Here is a 20005-nt window from a genome sequence, read left to right on the forward strand (position 1 = left end):
AATCAATTCTAAACAAATGTTTATTTGTTTACAAACTATCCCTTCAAGTGTCTCATTAATGGGTTTACAATGTATCTTTTAATTAGTAAAGTGATATTTTCAGTAATACTTTGCCTTAAATGTCATAAACATCATTTTGCCCCAAGACAGTTGGTGTCATACATTAGGTATATGTGACAAACCGACTCAAATTTCTGTCATTTTTAAACTGATCTGTTACGAGCAATGATTTTTGGCATCGTGATATCAAATGGTTGCATGGTGTTTGTCTGCACGCCTCATTACTATAAACTTAAAACAGATCTACAATGAAGGGAACAATTTTCAGTAGAGAACCATTTACATTTCAATGTGATTTCACACAAAAGCTTTTGTATGGTTTTAAAAGGCCTGAAATATAGTTCATGGTTTACTTTTATTGGGATCAAACCAGTAATCTTTTATTTACCAACCCTTGCCATCACTACACTACAGCAATCGCAGAAGAGGTGGTCTTATGTGGTCTGGAAATGCGCTTTGATTTGGAAACAGAAATCTGGGCAAGATCAGGATGTTTCTAAACTCAAATTGACAATCTCCATCCTTTGGTGTGTGGTGGACCAGATGTAGTGTTCACTTTAAAGACGGCTTCTCTGGACCTGTCAGCATTTCACTGACAGCACTTGATCAGAGGCTGCCATTCTGTGTCCCATAGCAAATCTGAGAGGAAATGAGACCCTGAGGGCTTGAATGGAGGAATGTTAGTGGACTGTGAGAGACTGACTGACGGACACATGCTCGCCCAAAGCATCAGTTGCTCTGTCTTTTTCCAGGTATTGTGCTGACATATTTGATTGAATATAATATTGCATATCGTCGCTGTCCGTTTGAAACCTCAGATGTCCAAATTCGCTGTTTTCCAGAAATGGAAAAAACACAGTACTTTTGAAATGATTGAAAGGATGAACTTATTTTACTGGGAAAGCCTTTCAATGATGCAAGGCCAAGATTTTTTGATGCAAGGTGAAGATTTTTTTATCTAAATTTATTTCATAACACACACATACAGTGACGCATTTTTATACCATTTTCATAATACAATAAAAATGTAATATTACGAATATTAATTAATAGTAGTAAAAACCTGTGCACAGGCTGGCATGTGCCTCACGAGAGCCCCGCCCCAGAGAATCACAAGTCTTTATTGATTAAAGGGGTGATTCGTGGGAAATACTTGTTTTTCTTTGTCTTTGGTGTGAATTTATATGCATGTATTAGACATTACTGTGTTGTTTTTACCCAACCATGGACATTTTGGGCAGGAACACATCTGAATTGACGTGTACAATGTTGTAAATCTTTCAAATGCATTTAACAAATTGCTAAGAAAACATTATCGACTTCATTGACTCTTCTAAACCCAACCCTGCATGTCTGGATTTTTACTCCAATCAAACCCTAATCCTTAGTAGGATTAATCTTAGTCTGACTCCAGGATTTTAAGTGAACATTCAACCGCCTCTTGGGCGTCTGTCACTCAATATTTTATTTCATTACAAAGTTACAAATCCATTTTCAGGGTCAAGACCCTTTTCAAAGATGGGGCGGCACCCAGAACTCAAGAGACACCAGCTGCAGGGACACACGGGACCACAGAGATTTAGATGTTATGAATTGTGCAGGCTGTTGTTTGTCCGAGCATTGTCATTTCCTCTACAGCTGGAACAGACAAGAGGGGAAAAAGGCTCAGAATTTTTGAAAACTAAACATTTACCCAGCGTGAGTTAGGGCGTTACTCTGTGGAGCATCAGAGAAAACAATCTGTAGCTAGACAGACAGAATCTCTCGGCCTTTACCTCATCATGATGGGACCACATTGCAGTGTATAAAGTTTTGTTGTGTTATGTTCATGCTTGGCACATGGTTGGGGTTTCTGTAGCTCAGTACTTTAGAGGATTGCTTTAGCAGACCAACTGTTGTGGGTTTGATTCCCAGGGAGCAAACACAATGATACCTTAAATGAAAAAAATACATAAAGGTAAATATACTTGATATGCATGGTCTACCTTGACCACTGGCTATTCGATTAATCAAGTCAGTTTTAAGGATGTGCGTCAATATGCCGTGAGTTGTGTTGTATACTTGCAGTATGGTGTGGGTTATTTACACAGCTAAACTCTGACCACCCGACCAGCTGAATACTTTTCCGGACAACTAATTGACTACCTTTTTTTCACAACTACGTGATTGATCGTAATCTACCATTTTAGATTTCAACGATTATTGTGCAGCATTTAATTGTTGCAGATTTTTCACATTTGTTTATCTGTTTTTCAGTTGAATTCAAGTAAAAAAAGTTCTGTTAAATAATAGTGATCTCAGTATTGGTCAAAATACTCAGCATTATGATTTTTGAGAAGCCCTACAACTAATGGACTAGTCAAAATGAGTACTCTTGCAAGGCCTAGAAGGAATTTCTGTCTTTTGCACTTCAGCCTCATGAAGTGCTCTTGTAACATGTATTCTGATTGTGGTAAATCATGAAAGAGAAAACTAAAGTCTGAGCCTTACAATTGAGTCTGTTGGACCACCCAGATTCTGAGAGCCCCCAGCAGCAGTTTATAGAATTTGTATTCATGCCTGGCCATTTTAAAGAAGCTATCTGCTGGACACTGATGTGAGTAAATAGTATTGTGTAAGATTAAGGACTTCTGAGAGATTTTGCCCTAATGAACAACGGTAGTGTGGCTTGGTGGAGCTCCAGGCCTCGGACAAGCAAATAATCATTCTGATGGCCGTTCAGAGGAAGTTTACCAGATTTTTCATATTGATGTCACATTTAGGAACCGTGAACCGTGTAGCTTTTAAAACTGGACCTTTACTTGAAAGTTGAAGTTTATAAATCAGAATTGCAAAAAGAGTCATTCATTATTTGGGGAAGCAGGTAGTCCCGCTTCCAAGCTTATCCTATTGGTTGAGCAAAGCTTATGCCATTTTTTTTCACACTCAAACAAGTTGTTATTCTGGTGCTGAAGGATTAACTCTTTACATTTCATTGGACGTCTTGTCAATTTTGGTTAACTTCAGAGTCACTTCAGAGTTGAAGAGCGTTTAATGCAATGCTTCAAGATATCTGAACTGTGTTATGGACTTTTGGCAGGTGCAGAACAGAGTTATGGAAGCCATTAACATTCCATGGCTACATGTGGACGATTATTTATTTTTCCATATGTGGGTGGGGCAGGGACTATTGCACTGTCCCTCTCTGGAGAGAGAGAGAGAGAGAGAGAGAGAGAGAGAGAGGGGCTAGCTGAGGGGGTTTGAACTCATCCGCCCTCTCAACTCCACAGAACAAAGAGCATAGACAGATGACTGCTTGGAGTCAGTGAGGTGAAAGAAGAGAGGAATTATTATTAGATGGATGGAGTGATGGTAGCAGAGAGAAACTGGTGGAGATGTAGAAAGGTTATTGTGGGGCGTCCCGGCCCAGCATTTATTGTGTAGTGAAAAGTACAGAGAGGACCAGGAAGAGAAAATGAGAATAAAAGAACTGAACAGTAACTTATTCAATGGGTTCAATTTTGTCGTACTGTAAATCCATTTCAGGGCTCGAAAAAAACAGAAATATGAGCTCACACAATCCACCCGCTGCCCAGGACAGAGAGAGATGATGTTTTAAACAGAAAGATATAAAAGAGAAACAGATCACAGCAAGATTCTGCGCACAGCACTGGACACTGCTGATAAATGAGACGTCTGGAAGCGTTTCATTGGTTTTAATGCTGTCCGGTAAATTTGGACCCACGCTGTCTAACCTCTGAAGAATCCTGAAGTGTCTTTTTTTCCTCTCACACTTCTCCAGTCTGTTTTCATCTGCTTATTCTCACTCTATCAAATTCTGCATGATCTCCAGGTTTCTTTGTGGCAAAAGCATTTAGGCCGTTTTTTTGGTTTAGGGTGGGTGTGCCGTGTGATTATACAGTTACATATTGTGTGAGAGAAAGACAGGAATAAAGTGTAGCAGATGAACTAAAGAACTGTTTGGGATCAAGGCCTTGATACGAGTTTTTTACTTACTGTACCTATACTTTTGGAGGAACGGTTCATCCAGAAGACTGGAAAATCTGACAAAACCTTACTCTTTAAGGGTAAAAATTATTAAAACAATAGTTTAATAAGGATATTTATTATTGTAAACATTCAAACGTCATCTTTGTTGTACATTATATGGATTGGGCTCGTCTGAATTCATTTGTAATTCGGTTGAATATAAGTATCATATGTATAATACTTACTTCAGCGTGTTAATTTTGTGACGTGCACGTGTTGCGTGGGTGTGCCGTCGATCCGAGCCAGAACTGGCCTGTTGAAGCGATCTGGGTAATTTGGCATGGTGTTGATTCAACTTCCAAAAAACTTTCCCCTCAGCATTGGATTATATTTCAGGCTTTTAACCTCGGAGGCATGCAGGATCCACACCCAACGCTTTTTATGAGCAGATTAATACAGCAATATCTTCATGCAGGTACGTGAGATTGTATGACAGTCAAAATGGGTGATTTGCGATGCGTTCAATTTCAACTTTGCAGAAAGGAAACAGTTAAAGAGCTTGTCTGGAACCGTGCACCATTATCAACAGTGTACAATATCAAAGAACTCAAATAAAACGTTTTGGCACTGTGATGTAAATCCAAAACTCTTTCCTCCATGCTTTTGTTCTTCAGAATGGGCGTTTTGTTACCACAAATGCTTTTCCAGTCTTGCTCACATGTTTGTTTACAGTAGTATTAGTGGCAGCGCAACGATTCTATGAGCGGTCAGTATCGTCCTCCAGAAAGTTCTACGCTCATTCATTATTCCTTCACTCCAGGGGGTGTGGAAGGAAACAGCTGGGACAGATGACCTATAGTCTTACATCAACACACAAGGAGGAAGACGACTCATATGACTGATGTGCCCTGTGGACCGCCTCAATGGCCCTGACAATGTCAGCTGTGCTTGAAAGATAGAGCTTTGTTGTACATTGGTGGGCCACTATCAAGGCTTTTCCTGAAGAACACACTTTTCCAGTTGGACCCAACATGTGGAGTAAGTTGGTATGCATGTAGTGTTGGTTGGTAATGTCAGAATAATTGCTTTAATGGCTGAACCCTGTTTTTCAATTGACAAAGACTAATCCAGAAACCTTGAATGTTGATGGACTTGATTGCAGTTGTTTTAGAGTTGTAGAGAGTCCTAATTCAGAACCAGTAGATAACTTGTCTCCGGATTGAGAGCTCAGAATTTACTGTTGGTTCTGATTCACGTCTTATATGTGTGATGTCCCGTTGGACTTGGAAGTCTCTGGCTGGACGTCTGTGCCCCTGCAGGATACCTTTGTCTGTGAGGAATTTAGGTTCTTGCTTTCTGTCTCTTTAGCTCACACTATTGTGAGCCATCTCTGCTTAGATGGTGGCCAAGTGCACAAGCACCAGAATTGTCTTTGTTCCAACTCGATTTCCTACTTTGCTAAACAGCTCAGACCACCCCCTCCATCCATTATTATGTCCCTGCTTTACTGTAAATCCAGTGCCAGTCCCAGTTTCCCTTGAATTGACGAAACGCCTTCCTCAAACATTGAAGGAAAGAGCCGAGTTTGAACGGCCGTGCTGGCTGAATGAAGTTCCCACAGGAGGTGGTGCTGCATAAATGGATTTGGCAGTGGAAGTGACGGCTCCCGCTGCTGGGTCCCTGGACGTCTACGGGGCTCTGTCTTGGCCTGTACTGCTGGTTCAGCTCTGAGTTGACCTTCTGCTCTCTGCGCAGGGGCTCCGGAATTTTCCAATCCCCTGCTGATGGGTGTTGACCATTGATGCCCAGTGGGGCTCTCTCGGGGAAATAGAAAAATACCCGCATCAGTCGGGACTAGACTCCAGCTAAAATATCTTGTGTAACAAACCTGCCAGATTGGAACTGAGCAGCATTTAGTGCTTGTTAAAAACGTATTGATAACAAATGTATTAATATTAATGTCATTGTTCAACCACAGTTTCCTGAGTCAATTCAAGAGCTTTAAAGTGGCCAGTTCTGGCCTTGAATGGTTTTGCAGATAGTTTTCAATTAGTTAGCTTATTCCCAGCTTCTGCTATAATTTCATTAGATTTTCATGCCAAATCCTCCAGCTCTCGCTCCCAGGCGTAGAGTTTCACATATTGTATATTAAATTGGGATTTCCTGCTCTAGTTGATTGTTAATTGTGAGATAGGTCCATTAATCTTGGCTTAATTGAGATCCTCTTAAAATTCCCTTTTGCTCCTGCCAGAAATCAAAACCTTTGGACAACAGGTCGACTACAGTGAGAACACAGTCCTGTTGTCCAGAAAAAAAGTAGTTTATAACATAACTACACAAGAAGCCAAGTTGTACAGTAATGTTTCTAAACTTTGACAAAGAAACAAGATCAAAGAATTAAGCGAGCCTTTCAGCAGATTTTCTAGGGTTTAGATGAGCCCCCCTGAATAAAACTGCAGTTTCTATGCTTCAGTTGGGGGGAAATTCGCAAGCAGAACAAGCCGACCCCGTAGGAGAAAGTCCTGCTTGATACCTTCATTCAGTCAGCACGCTTTGAAAGCACAAAGAGACCCAGAGGAAAGAAAGCTTGTAACTCCCACCAGCAACCCTTCATCCTACAAATTACTCTTTCATCTAGTGGTTGATAGGGTGAAAGGTCAAGACCTAGCGTGTATTCACTCTCAGCTTTGGGACCGCCATAAAAATCCCTCGTTCCTCGTAGCAGGTGGCTAACAATAACGTTGTAATCTGTCGAGAAGCTCGATGTGAGTATAAAGAATAAAGACGAGATCATTCCACGAAAATGCAAGTTTGCTCCATTCCTTCCTGGGCTTTCGTACATATGGTTTATGTTATCGTGCGTTGGAGATGTTTTCTATATGACCGAGTCCCTTGAAGACGGTAAAAAGAACCATATGTGAAGTTTTGAAAGAAGGGGAGGGGGAGACTTGCCAGGTTGATTGCTCTCTTAGGGTATGAGGTGGGGCCGAAACATCCCTCATGTTTGTTTGTTTCCTTGGAAACTTCTGATAGTGCAGCGAGTGGACAGCAGATGTTTTTAAGTGTGTGTGTGTGTGTGTGTGTGTATGGGGCGGAGGAGTAGTCATACAAAACTTGTGAGAAAGTGTTCTGGCTCGTGGGGTAATACATCATTCCCTTTCTATTTTCCCGACTATGCAATACCCTTCCAGGAAACAGACACTTTTTCCTTTATTCAGGCACGCTTTGATTCATTTGAGCTTTCCTGATGACAAAAAGTTGCAAATAAACAGTCAGAAGTACATTGCCAAGTACAGGGGTTCATCATTTTTCATGAACTCTCATAACTGGCCATACAATGCTGATGATGTGACTGAAATTTAGTTTGTTAGATTGCAACAATGGTATCTGCTGATGTGAATGAGCCTCCTGTTCCCTTCGACTATCAGATATTCATTCTTTTAATTTACACGTTCCAGTGGCCAGGAATGTTGCAATGTTTCCATTGGGACAGTGAGATGGTTGTTATTATTATGTGATAAAGGTTGACTATTCATGGTTTCCTATTGCTCTATTTTCTGGTTTGGGAAGTAACATTTTTATCCTTACGTTTAGTTATGTAAATGCTTTCTATGAGAAAGTTTAACAAAGCCATGTGATATCCACCATCAGGATCTAATCTACTCCAATGAAATGACTCTCTCCCGAGGGTCCTGAACTTGTGTGGTCATGACCGAGTCACAGCAGATCCATGTGATACATGACCGCAATACAAACATCCTCTTTGTGATATTATTTATCAGTGTCATCAAAAAGTCATTTCTATTAAATGTTAATGGCTGGTTCTGGGATAGTTGTCGGAGAAGACTGTTATATGATTTATTGTTGATGTTTTGTTTATTATAGGTCTGTGTTTCCATATAGTGGCGGGGGTAATGAAGGGACAGTTCACATAGTTTTTCATGTCATTCCTAACCTGTATGGCTTTCTTTCTTCTGCAGAACACAAAAGAAGATATTTTACAGAATGTTGATTCTGTAAAATATCCCCCATAGTCCCCTAAAGACTTCCAACGTATGGACTCAAAACAACTAAGCCATTTCTCAAAACATCTTCTTTTGGCCCTTTATCAAATGATTACCTGGTAAAATTGTACAGGTGCCAACTAGATTACTTTGTGGAGCAAATATGGAGTCTGATTTCACTGCATGTCTGAACGGTTGCCATCGCTATTATTCTGTATTTTTCACAGCTTTTGTACTGATCAAAAGGGTAGCCTGTCTCTCTTTGTCATCAGCCATTACATAATTCTGAAATATGAATGAGCGAACAAGCTTAAACTATGATGTTTGTGTTGGAACTACTTGGTTTTCAAAAGGCTTTGAGCCGCGTTGAGAATTAAAAGAGACAAGAATAGCTAATTGAATGTATCTAGATCAGAATGTACGGTGTGATTTTATAGGGGGTTATTCAAGGATAAGATACAGTTTCGGTCTGCTGGCTTTTAATTTCTACTTTGCTGGTTGGCATAATGTTAGGATAGACCATTTCCCCCCATATCATGCATTGATATGCACATAATGGAATTTATATGGTAAAGTCTATATCTTTTTTTAGTTATGTTTAGTTTAAATAAATTTTCTGGGTGTGTTTACAGTTCGTTAAACTCTCATTTCAAATGAGCAAGTAAAATCCTGTTTGTCATTGAAGTCTTTTATGTGCCCTGCAGTGGAAGAGTATATCTGATACGGATTAGATTCAGTCAATCGGAAATTAGTTTAAAAAAAATGTAAACGTCAAGGTAAAAGTATTTTCCGGTCATCAAACACGGCGTCATGGAGAGGTCACCCGTGAATGAAAACTACATCATTCATGTAACTCCGTCACTTTCCACTTCTGAGCTTGGTCAAGCTGCATCCGCTGTTATTGGAAAATTTGGTACACCTACCAGGAAGTTTCACCTTTTACACCTTGACCGGGTCAGAGTTCTGCCAAAATGTGACGGTAACGTCATATTTATCTATAGTTAAACTTTGTGATATCTGCTTGTGGTTGGGATGGTATTGTTTTGAAACAGGTTCCGCTTTCGTTATCCAGTTTGCACGTTTTTTCTGGTTGGCTGGTCCGTATGTTCCGCTTCCTTCACTTGGGGAATTTGTTGGCGCTTGGCGGAAATAAAGTGGTTCTGCCCTTTGGGAGCTGTATTGTTACCAACAGATCTTGGCATGCACTGTCTGGTGCATCAGCCCTGAACTTGAGTTACAAACAAAAGAATTCGATATTGATATAAGAGAATGCACGGACTCAGCATGTAAATATTCATTTACAGAATAGAATCAGATTCATTTGAACTTAAATCCCTGAGGATGACAATGAAGGCTCAATGAAATGAAAATCTGAGTTGTATGGTTTGTAGTCAATGTATTTTAGCTTTGAGAAGCTTTGTGAGATACCACTCAATTCGTCCCATATATCCGTTTCTATAGAATATGCATCAAAACAACAATAAACAGCTTAAGGCTAAAAATAAACTAAAGTCAGTTATTGGAAAAGTACACAAAAACATGTTCAAAACTATCTCATAATTTAACATTTCTTTCTTTCCTAATATTTTATAGGTTTGATGTTTTATTGAATTTCTTAATTCATGGCTTTTATTAAAAAAACAAATTTCAGATATCAATCTGTTTATTTATTGTGTCTGTCTGCAAATTATGTTAAAATGTAAATCATCACAGTCACAACACAATTGCATTACATTTTATTATGATTTTTACAATGTAGAAAATTACATTTTGATATGAAAGTTTGAAATACTTTACGAATTTGAATTACGGTTAAAAAGTCAAATTGCAGAAAAAAGACTGCAAATTTACAAGATTTTTTTTTTTTAAATGTACTTTTACATAAACAGATTTCTGCCAGAAGTTTTCTGTTTTGTTCATAGTTTGTTACAGCGTAGCCCGATTTACACTGGTAAGCTTATAATAATGATTTATAATATCAAATTCAAACCACATAAACATACAAGCATAAAGTAACCTTTTGTGTTTAAACCGAGATATGTTAATTAAGACAAAAAGTTACAAAAGTAGGTACAACATTTTTCAAAAAGTCTTTAATTTGCTTTGTGTGACATCACTGGATGAATCTTCCCTTCTGCCCTGCAAGGGCAATAACTCTGTTAATCTCTTTAAAGTTATAACCTAACCGGAAAGTTAGTTCAAGGAAAGTTCAGAACAACAACAAAAGCAGAGTGTCAAGCAAGCATTTGTCTTCCCTGGACCTTTTCTCATTCACTAACAGTGGGAAACTTGACCTTGCCGAATGTCAAAGCGATGCACTTTAAGCCACACCCCAAAACCTCCAATCCATCACTCTGGTTGCTTGTTACTTTCCCTTTATCAGGACCCTTTCCTTATTGATAGGTCATTCAATAAACTCCTACGTTTTTCTGTGTATTGTAATGTTTGCACTCACCCATCTAACTACACTGCTACACAAGTTTTCGATGGATTTCTGTTGCTCAATCCCTAAGTCAACAACCTTGACCCTGTTCACACGTGTGTGTTTGGATATTTGTGTTCTTCTGCAATGCTTAAGATCACCAGTTTAATGAGCTCATCTCTGTTACAAGTTGAAGTCCAGGCTAAGTTCAGCATACACTTCTTGCATTGTTCAAAAGTCAGGCCTGGTTAAATATTAGCCTGCAGCCACAATGATTCTGCCCCTCCCTGATGGGTTATACAAAGCCGAACGGCGCTCTAATGAAACATGAGAAATGATGGCCTGATTTGATATGACAACACTTTTGTGTGAAAATCTGCATCCACCTAAACTAACACACGAGTGTGTTATATTTTATTGTTTTATCAGTGCGAACAATGGCTGTCAAAGAGAACGCTTGATATTGGGGTGTGATCATTGTCAAGATGTGACATCAGACCAGTCAAAGTACAAACAACGGTATAGGATGTTGCACAGAACTGCAAGTTGTGCAATTCACAGTTGGTGTCTAGCAGTGAATCTCTTTTATGTATTTGTGGCATTTTTACAATGCATTTCTAGCAATAAAATGTTTTGCACATGTAAGTGGTGGTTCACACTGAAATACAATTCCGTCATCGTTTTTTCACCCTCATGTTGTTCAAAACCTGTGACTTTTTCTTCTCTGGAACACAAACGGAGATATTTTGAGAAATGTTTTGGTGGTTTTGTGTTCAAACAATGTAAATTGGGGTTTTGTTTGGTTACCAACATTCTTCAACATATCTTCTTTTGTGGTCTGCAGAAGGAAGAAAATGAAAGAGTCATTATGCACTGCGCCATCAGAGAACATTGAAACATTGAATTTGCGTAATGGCGTGCTGCCTCTCACATATGCACACAAAAGTACACAATTGCACCTGTTGTATTGGTATTGCTCAATTCTTATAGTAAGCAGAGAGAATGAAAGGGAGAAATATCAGGCCATAGTCTACATAAAAGATTTAAAGTTCATTTCATCCCAACCTAAAGTTCAACACAGACGTATGACTTAGTTTCACTTGCCACATGCGGTTCTTGGTCGGCATTTTTTTAAAGCTGGGACCGCTGCATCTATCGGTTTCAAACGATCTTCAAATCCAGCTGGGATCGAACCCACGACCTTGACATTGATAGTGCCATGCTCTTACCACTGAGCTACAGGAAAGCTATATACAGTAACATCAAACACTGAAATGCCATAAACAAACACACCTCAACTTCTCTCACTATCGCAAGACTAACACTGTGTCTACACCGGACGTGACAGGCACGACGCGACATGACAACCTGCTTGTTCTTAATGGGTTTGTCGCATCACGCCGTGCTGTAGAGATGCGCGGATGAGCTAAAATGTAACCCGCAACCACTGCTTCAAATCAATTATCCACCCGCCATCCGCCCGCACGTATAATTTTCTATGATATAGATATCCGCACCAGACCGTCACTTTAATTCATCTAATTATTTCCTTTAAGCATGATGTTATCAGATTCAGTGACGTTAGAACTAGTCTGTCAATATCCGATATTAAAATGAGACGCTAATCGTAAAATGCTTTTAAATGAACATTTATTTGTATAACAAAAAGTTTGGCTTCGGCCACACAAACACAGCTCAAATAATTTGAAATATTATACTGGAACATTCCTAAAACAGATATTCAAAGTAACAATAAAGAACTTTTTTTCTTTCCAGAAAACAGAACAAAGTCCGATAACAAAACAGTGTCAATTCAGCATTAGTTACTTGGCCTTTTCTTTTGCACTGTGCAAACACAGAATAGCATCTACTGTGCCTGGATTCAGACGATTCCGCCTCGCCTCTAAAACCCGCACTTAATGAGCGTTCGCTTGCACAGCTTGTTGCAGGGATGCACAATATTCTCCTAGCAAGGCGCCGCAGTCGTGGGAATAAGCGATCTTGTTTGTCCCAGAATAACACATTTTCCTCTGAGGACTCATCTAACTGAAAGTTTCTCCCGGATCTGTTTCGCCTCCATTTCTGCATTAAGAAAAGGACCCCCCTCCACTGTCGACACCAGCGTATTTCTTTTACATGAGTGCAAAATTGCCGGTTGCCTGGTTGAAACTGCTATTAAATCACATTCGTATTTTAAAGAAATGTTGTTATAAATAATTGTATTATTAATGAATGATCTCATCAACCCGCGACCCACCCGCAATTAATCAGAATATATTTTTTATTACCCGACCCACCTGACCCGCGGATCATCCGCAGCGCACGCGGATTTAACCGCCATCCGCGCATCACTACCGTGCTGCATCCAGTGTGGACAAAATTTGGGTTTTAATGCGTTTGTATTGTCTTTTGTCCTTTCGCGTCCCGTGTAGACACGGTGTTACAAGCTGCAGCTGCTTGGCAAGCGGGTCTTCCTGTTGCTCGTTGGTTGATGTGTGGGCGGGCTACTTCTTTCGCCCTGCTCCTTTCTCCTTTTCTGGGAGAATTGCCCAATAAGGGACTAAGAAAGATTGTTGCGCGACATTTTTCATGTTCGAAAAAAACTTTCCGATACCTATACAAACCTTGGGGAGTGCATCGATCACAGAAATACTACGTCATACGTCCAACTCGTTTTGAACATGTTAAGCACAAGAAGCCAGCACGTTCAACATTGTAAATGATTCAGAATGCATGAAACGGCGTTAAATCACCCCTTTAAACATATTTAAAAGCATTTTTTGAATGGTGCTTGCCATTAAAAAGCTCATTAGGATGATTCTAGGATATTTTAAGTAGTTGCCAGGGTGTTGCTAGATGAATTTTTCTGAATGTAAACATTCTGGTCTCAAGGTACAATTTGGGTTGGTCCATGTTGACTTGTTTTAGTGTCTTTCAGGTTGAAGGTTGTGAAATGGAGCTCTTAGAAAAGTTATTGAAGGAAAAGAGCATTTTAAGGAAGGAATTGTTTTTAAGTGTCAGTAAAACATGAAATTGCATCTTAAATATTTGCAAACACAGAATCTTGCAGGAGTTTACACAAGTTGTTGGTCAACCACAGGCGAAGAACACACCCACACCTCTTTACCCAAAAGAGTAACAAAATTTCACAAGTTCCACACACTGACACACTTCTTCGTATTTGTGATTTGGACCTCTGTGTGTTTACACCTATTTTCATGTACAGAACGGACATACCAACGTCTTCCACAAGCCCTTGAGACTTGTGTACTAGACAGGAATGATCTTACTCCTATCACACACAAGCGCATTGACTGCGGAAAGTATGTAGGTTATCAGATAGGTCTCGGAGCGCTTATCAGTATGTGATACAAACCATCTCAGACCCTAGACGGCAAGTTGAGTGAATGCTGTTAGGGGGCCAGCGCGATTTTCTATTTCCCACTCTTTATTTGCTAAAGCAATATTCCAGGTTCAGTCAAACTCATTCTACAATTTGAATAAACAAATAATTGTGCGCCCAGTGGTGGCAGATGACAAAGTAGGCCTACTACGGAGGGTTTACAGCTCGTATGTAGGTCCTGACGGATATTTCTGAAACGATCTTAAAAGTAAACACAAAGTTTGGTCTCTGTGTGTTCATTTTAAGAGTGCAAACATTTTGGGTGATAATCAACAGCATGCGCCAGATGGATTAGATAAAATTTAACTTACATTGAACCCAGAACATGAGGTTTGCAAACTGTCTTTTGAAAGTTTATTAGTTTAGTGTAATGTAACTGGATACACTCATTTTTTTGTCCAAATTGTAGAAAATTTGACAGAATTGTGGTGTATGACAATTATGTTCTATTATGAATTAATATACTGATTTATTAATGTCCTGTTTATATACATGTGTGGTTTGTAATATTCAGTCTCTCTCTCTCTCTCGCACACACTGACCTTTAATTCTTATAGCCGGACACAAAGGGGCGGTGCACCCACAAGAGCCTGCGCTCTGATTGGTTGGTTGCTTATGTGGGCCGGATTAGTTGATCACATGACCGCTTTAGTTTCTCTCTGATGCAGCAGCAGATATTCACGATCACGGTCTCGCATACAAACACGCTCACGCGCGCACTACAGCTGAAATCCCCTTTTAACGGGAGCGGAGGAGTCTCGCTCTGTGGGAGTTCCCGTCGCGCGGCGTTCTGCGGATTTTACCGGCCGTTTGTGGAGTTTTGGAGACGTTTTATCGAGTTGAACCTCCTGAGGTGATCCGGGATTCACGAGGCGGGAATGAGAGAGATGCGCTCGAGCGTTTACGGGACTTTCACTCTGTGAGGAGCATACAGGTGGGTTTTACCGTAGAAAATAGCACAATGGAATCACGTAAATCTCGAGTATCAAATAAACGCGTTTATAATTGTCACATTCACGAATGATCACAGTCGGATTATCTGCTTTGTGTCACAACTTCACTTCGATACAGTTCAACGCGGTTTCGCGTTTGTTTTCAACGCGAGCACGCGCACACGCCCCTCGTTCGCTGGTACTGACTCTTTCCTGAGATTGAAAATCTTTCGCGTCCTATTTTTAGTGCGTCTAAAGATAAAGAGAGAGACAGCACAGCGTACCGATGACGAGGGGATGCATAACGCGTACTACTAAAGGGTCCTAAAGTTATTTAACACGTATGCCACGCTTTCAAATGTACGGATGCCTTCGCGTTACGTTTCTGAGAGAAGTTGCAAGGTCTAGCATCAATTGTGCGCACGTGGTTAGATGAAGAGTTTGGCTCCAGAATGAGATCATACAAAAATGTTTTTTATGCTGTTAGCTGTATTTTTGTGTTATAATGGCTTGGATCTAAACAAACCAAATGCTGAAATAAATCACAGTGTTCTTATTTTGGAACTCTTCATATATATTTTTGATGTTATTTATGCATTTTAAGATGCCCGAGTACTTGGAGCGGTGATCTAGTCGATTTAATAAAGGCTCGCACAGCCCTTGGCGTATTTCCAACAAGAAATGTGTTTCCAAAAACGTTGAGGTTAACAGTCAAGCGTTTACTGGTCTTCTTGATAACAATGATCGTCTGACCTTCTCTTATTCATGGCAGATATTGTCTTGCCAGGTTTGTTGTTGTGTGTGTGGGTGTGTGTTTCTGTCAGTCTGCGTGCAGGTCGTGCATCTATTCTACGCAGCTGCACAATGAGGCATTGACTGTACGGGACGCTCTTGTGACCGCCTGCCCCCCTTTGCGTATTTGTTGTCTTGTGTGCCTATTGTATTTCTGGTGTCCTTCCACGTATGTGTCTTTGTGTTCTCCCTGTCTGTTTCTACATACCTACGAAACCCTGCACGTAAATACATCACTGCTTGTTGTGTGGATTGAGAACCCCCCGCCTCTTTCTCCACATTTCACACACTTTATTTTCCCTCAGCACTCCCGCTTTCCCAGAACAGTCCGATTGAAACAGTCAGCATGTCCCAGATGGCCGTATTGATTTTCATAGCGTTTGATAAACTGAAATTGACAGACGGGGTTATATAATTTATGAACATCTGCTCCCCAGCTGATTTCAATTCTGTAACGTGTTTCATTTCCAGCGGATGGTGGACAACCTTTAAAGGGCTAGCGGACATAAAATGGTTTGCTCACCCTCATGTCCTTACGTTCGCATAATATGACTATATTCTAACAATGCCTTCAAGCGAAAAATTTGTTTGAATTTCCAGCATACAATTCCCACAAGAGACAAGTGCTGTTAAAGCACCGCGTTTTCAAAGAAGACATTGTCTGATTATATCCACCCACCGATTCTACCTTTCAGGCTTGGCAGCATTATGCCCCTGTTTTGTGTGGGTGTGTCGGTTGTCGTCATCTTTCAGCAACCAACACTTATTGCCAGCCATTCGATTTCAATGTTGCATCATAAATTGAAACGCGTACTCTGGCTGTGTGGTTTGTTGTCCTGGAAGCGTAATAAACCCAAGTGTTGTTGTCCACTTAAGCTCCTCCTGTTCGTGCTACAGTTGGCGTGGTCCGATGTTTAGCAAGCTTAGTTTTTAGTCATTTTAAGAGTTTGCATTTGTGTTGGTGAATGGTTCTCACAGCTTCAATATTACGTTGTGTTTCTGTAGCTCAATTGTTAGGTCACAGCGCTTGCAACGCCAAGTGTTTGAATTGAGATCAAATGTTTACCTTATGTTGCTTTGGATAAAAAAGTGGTTTCGTTTTGCCCCTTCTTGACTTGGGCTTGAGCCCTGTGTGTGTGTTTCTGGCAGAGTTGTGTCTCTCTAATCTCAAACATCTTTCCAAGTGCCATTTGACCTGAATGAGCAGCTTAGCAACGTACAACAGAGAAAAGAAGCTCCCTCCGCTCCCCCAGAATGAATTGGCGAAGAAAGCGAGCATGAAAGCATTGAGAATGAAAGGGAGGGAGTTACAGGTGAAAGCTTTTTACTGTGGCTACGTTATGGCTAACCCAGGCTGCCAGGAAAGCAGGGGAATGTAAACCCTCCCATCAGAATAATATATATGCTTTTAGTGATGTTTACTAAAGTAAGCATCCCTTTTACTACTGGGAATGCTTAGGGCGAGGGATTTGAATAGAAAGTTAAGATAAGTTTTAAACTGGTGCATAACCATTGTCCCATACCATTTGTGGTATTAACAAATGATGGATTGGCATTGTCCATCTTGTTAAGGAGAGATGATCTTCACGTGTTGGATTTTCTCATTACAATTCTCAAATTACATTCAAATGCTCCATCAGCACTCTTTGTGAATTTGAATTCTCTTCAGCTTTATTCATACAGCAGTGAATGAGAGACATCTACATGGCCGGGGCAGCAATGCGGGTGTGAGCAAAACTAAGGATTAACTAAACCTGATAGTGTTCCCCTCCTGTTGGTTGACCTGACGCCACCCTTCGCTGTTGGCAGGACGGCCCCTTTTCATTCGCTGTCTTTTTGTAGAAGATAAACAAAGCCAAAGTCCAATGGGAATACTGATACTCTCAGCAAGATAGTTTAGCTAATGTGCAACAGTTTTGGGATTTTATTGATCGGTGGGATTCATAGGTGTGTGTGTGTGCCCTGGGCCAGTTTTAATCTTAATTCATTAAAATAAATGGTATAAAACATATAGTATTGTTTACAAATGTGAGAATTATACATCAAAGCACAGATTTTAATGTTAGACTTTGAATTTTGATGTCAAATCCACATTGCACGCACGTATATTACAAACTGTATTTAGTTTAACTTCTGGTGAAATTAAATAAGAGTAATCCCTTACTTGACTTTTTCTAGGGCAAAGTAGTTAAATTACAGTAACTAATTACTTGGCGCACACTTCCTTTCTCGGCTCACTTGATTCACTTGATTGAGTGAGCGTAAGTGTCGTTTTGTATTTGCACTGAAGTTAAATCTCTCTCTCTTTCCCCAGGTGTAGAATAGAGCCTGAAGTACAATAGAGATGAGCGGAGAGCCGAGACAAGGGGTGGTGACGACCCCTCCCCCTCCCATCGTGGGGCCGAAGGAATGCTATTTCGACCGCATCGACGAGAACGACCCAGAGTACCTGCGTGCACGCAACATGTCACCGGACCTGCGACAAGACTTCAACATGATGGAGCAAAAGAAAAGAGTGACACAAATTCTAAAGAGTCCAGTAAGTTTACACACAAACAATGTCACCTTTAACTTTTGTGTTTGCGTTTGCCAGCTGTACTGGCAAAAAAAACAACTGGTGTAGTTTGATACGCCCCCCTTCCCCCAAGCCAGATGCTGCTCGGTTTTTTTAAACCGATGAGCAAATGTTGTTTGGCTCTCGTTTCACATTACAGTACAGGGTTGTTTTTCCACTTTCCACAAACAGATTTAATCTTCAAGAATGTGCTTTTTGCTAAATGTTTTATAGGCTGTCTCAGGCCATGTGGTTCAGAATTGACACGATACCACCGCAAACATTTGCGTTTGACGTTTGGCACAACTTCTAAAGCTTTGTTTTGAACCTGGTTGGTTGCACCTTACAGTGCCTCTTTATTACCTATTAAAGATGTATAGTTGTTTTTTGGTATGGCATCACACTAATTGTGTGTTTATGTATTTGATGTGATGCTTTGAGTTATTTAATCATACAACACTGTCTACAACAAAACCACAGCCGCACCACCATAACAAAACCCGTCTGGAAGACCACACCTTTATTATACACAGTCACATGCTCGCTCGCTTAAAAATGAAATCCATGACTCCCATCACCAATGCTGACCCTCTCATCTACAGAAAGGGGAGATTACAGTAAACACACTGGAGAGATTAATGTTAACATACTGCACAGATTACAATCCTTCAGCAAAACATATACTGCGTTTAAAGGAATGTTCTGTGTTAAATACAAGCTAAGCTTCACCGACAGGATCCGTGACATGCTGTCTGTTGCAAATAAAACAGTTCCCTCAGCCTGTAAAACAGACAAGACAGTATAGGACAGAAAACTGCTGAATCAACATTATACATAATACTGTTTAAGATGTCTCATTTTATGTGGTCATATGAGAATATGATAATAAAATCATTTGGAAATCATATCCGTTCAAAGTTTTATCTCAGTCACTGTAATGACCATGTGATGCCAGTAAACATGGTGAATGTTTATGTGGATAAGTCTTCCGATAGAAATGACTTTTTACAAGAATTTACTCATAAATAGTGGTGCCACTATTTCTCTAGATATGTCTGTAAAGCTCAAATAGCGCACATTTTTTGATCGGAATATTTAATAAATGTATGCTTTAGTTGTTGTTGTTATCTTTAATAAAACACAATCTACACAAACAGTTCTGTTTTTAAGGGATAATTAATGCTAAAATAAATGTTTCTCTCCCTAGTTGTTCCAAACCATGGAGAAAGATATTTGGACGAATGCTTGTAACCAAACAGTTCCTGGACCCCATTGACTAACATAGTAGTAAAAAATGACTATGGTAGGCAAAAGTGCCCCAGAACTTTCTTAGGTGATCAATCGCTTTAAGCCGATGACTCACATGGTCCGCTTGCCAAGTGCATTATTGTAGAAGCTTTGTTTTAATTCAAGCTTTGTTTTAATTCAAGCTTCACTTTAATCTTACAACAATCATAGGTCTCTGGTAACAGCAGTGATACGGAGCATAGAGTAAAGCTGCAGGTTATAAACTCTGTCGGTGTCAGGGCAAGAACCTGAAATACATTCCTGCTGTCAGTGTAATCCCAGTGTTTGTGATAAAGACAGAGGCGGTGTATCAGTGTGGTTAATAACAGCCTGCTGGGGTTTATTAGCCGCAGCTGTCCGAGCACTGAAAAAGACACTGTACTCTTCTGAACCTTCCTTCATTCTGTGTGTATGGAGAGAAGCCAGGCAGGGTCGGCAGCAGGTGTATCGTCACACAGGACTGTGTGTTTGCTGTTTCACTATCAATACTGATCCAACAAGCTTTTCTTTCATCCCTCTCTCCTGCTGGGGTTTCGAGCAGCGCACTGTGCGTGTGGAAGGGAGCCGTGTAAATTACATGTC

General features: G+C 40.2%; 1 protein-coding gene across 6 annotated transcripts in view; it reads left to right on the forward strand.

Annotated features, from left to right (window-relative positions):
* Nucleotides 1–20005, forward strand: part of add3a (adducin 3 (gamma) a) — a 65736-nt gene that overhangs the window by 26881 nt on the left and 18850 nt on the right. For 4 of the 6 annotated variants that reach the window (XM_079471574.1, XM_079471571.1, XM_079471575.1 and 1 more), the window contains one exon: nucleotides 17897–18121. In XM_079471574.1, the coding sequence (XP_079327700.1) occupies nucleotides 17927–18121 (195 nt within the window). In that variant the 5' untranslated portion in view covers nucleotides 17897–17926. Of the gene's footprint in view, nucleotides 1–14514; nucleotides 14793–17896; nucleotides 18122–20005 lie in introns of those variants that run through there. The other 2 variants (XM_079471570.1, XM_079471573.1) reach the window with 1 other exon arrangement.

Source organism: Barbatula barbatula (assembly GCF_947034865.1).
Source record: "Barbatula barbatula genome assembly, chromosome: 13".
Taxonomy (NCBI): Eukaryota; Metazoa; Chordata; class Actinopteri; order Cypriniformes; family Nemacheilidae; genus Barbatula; species Barbatula barbatula.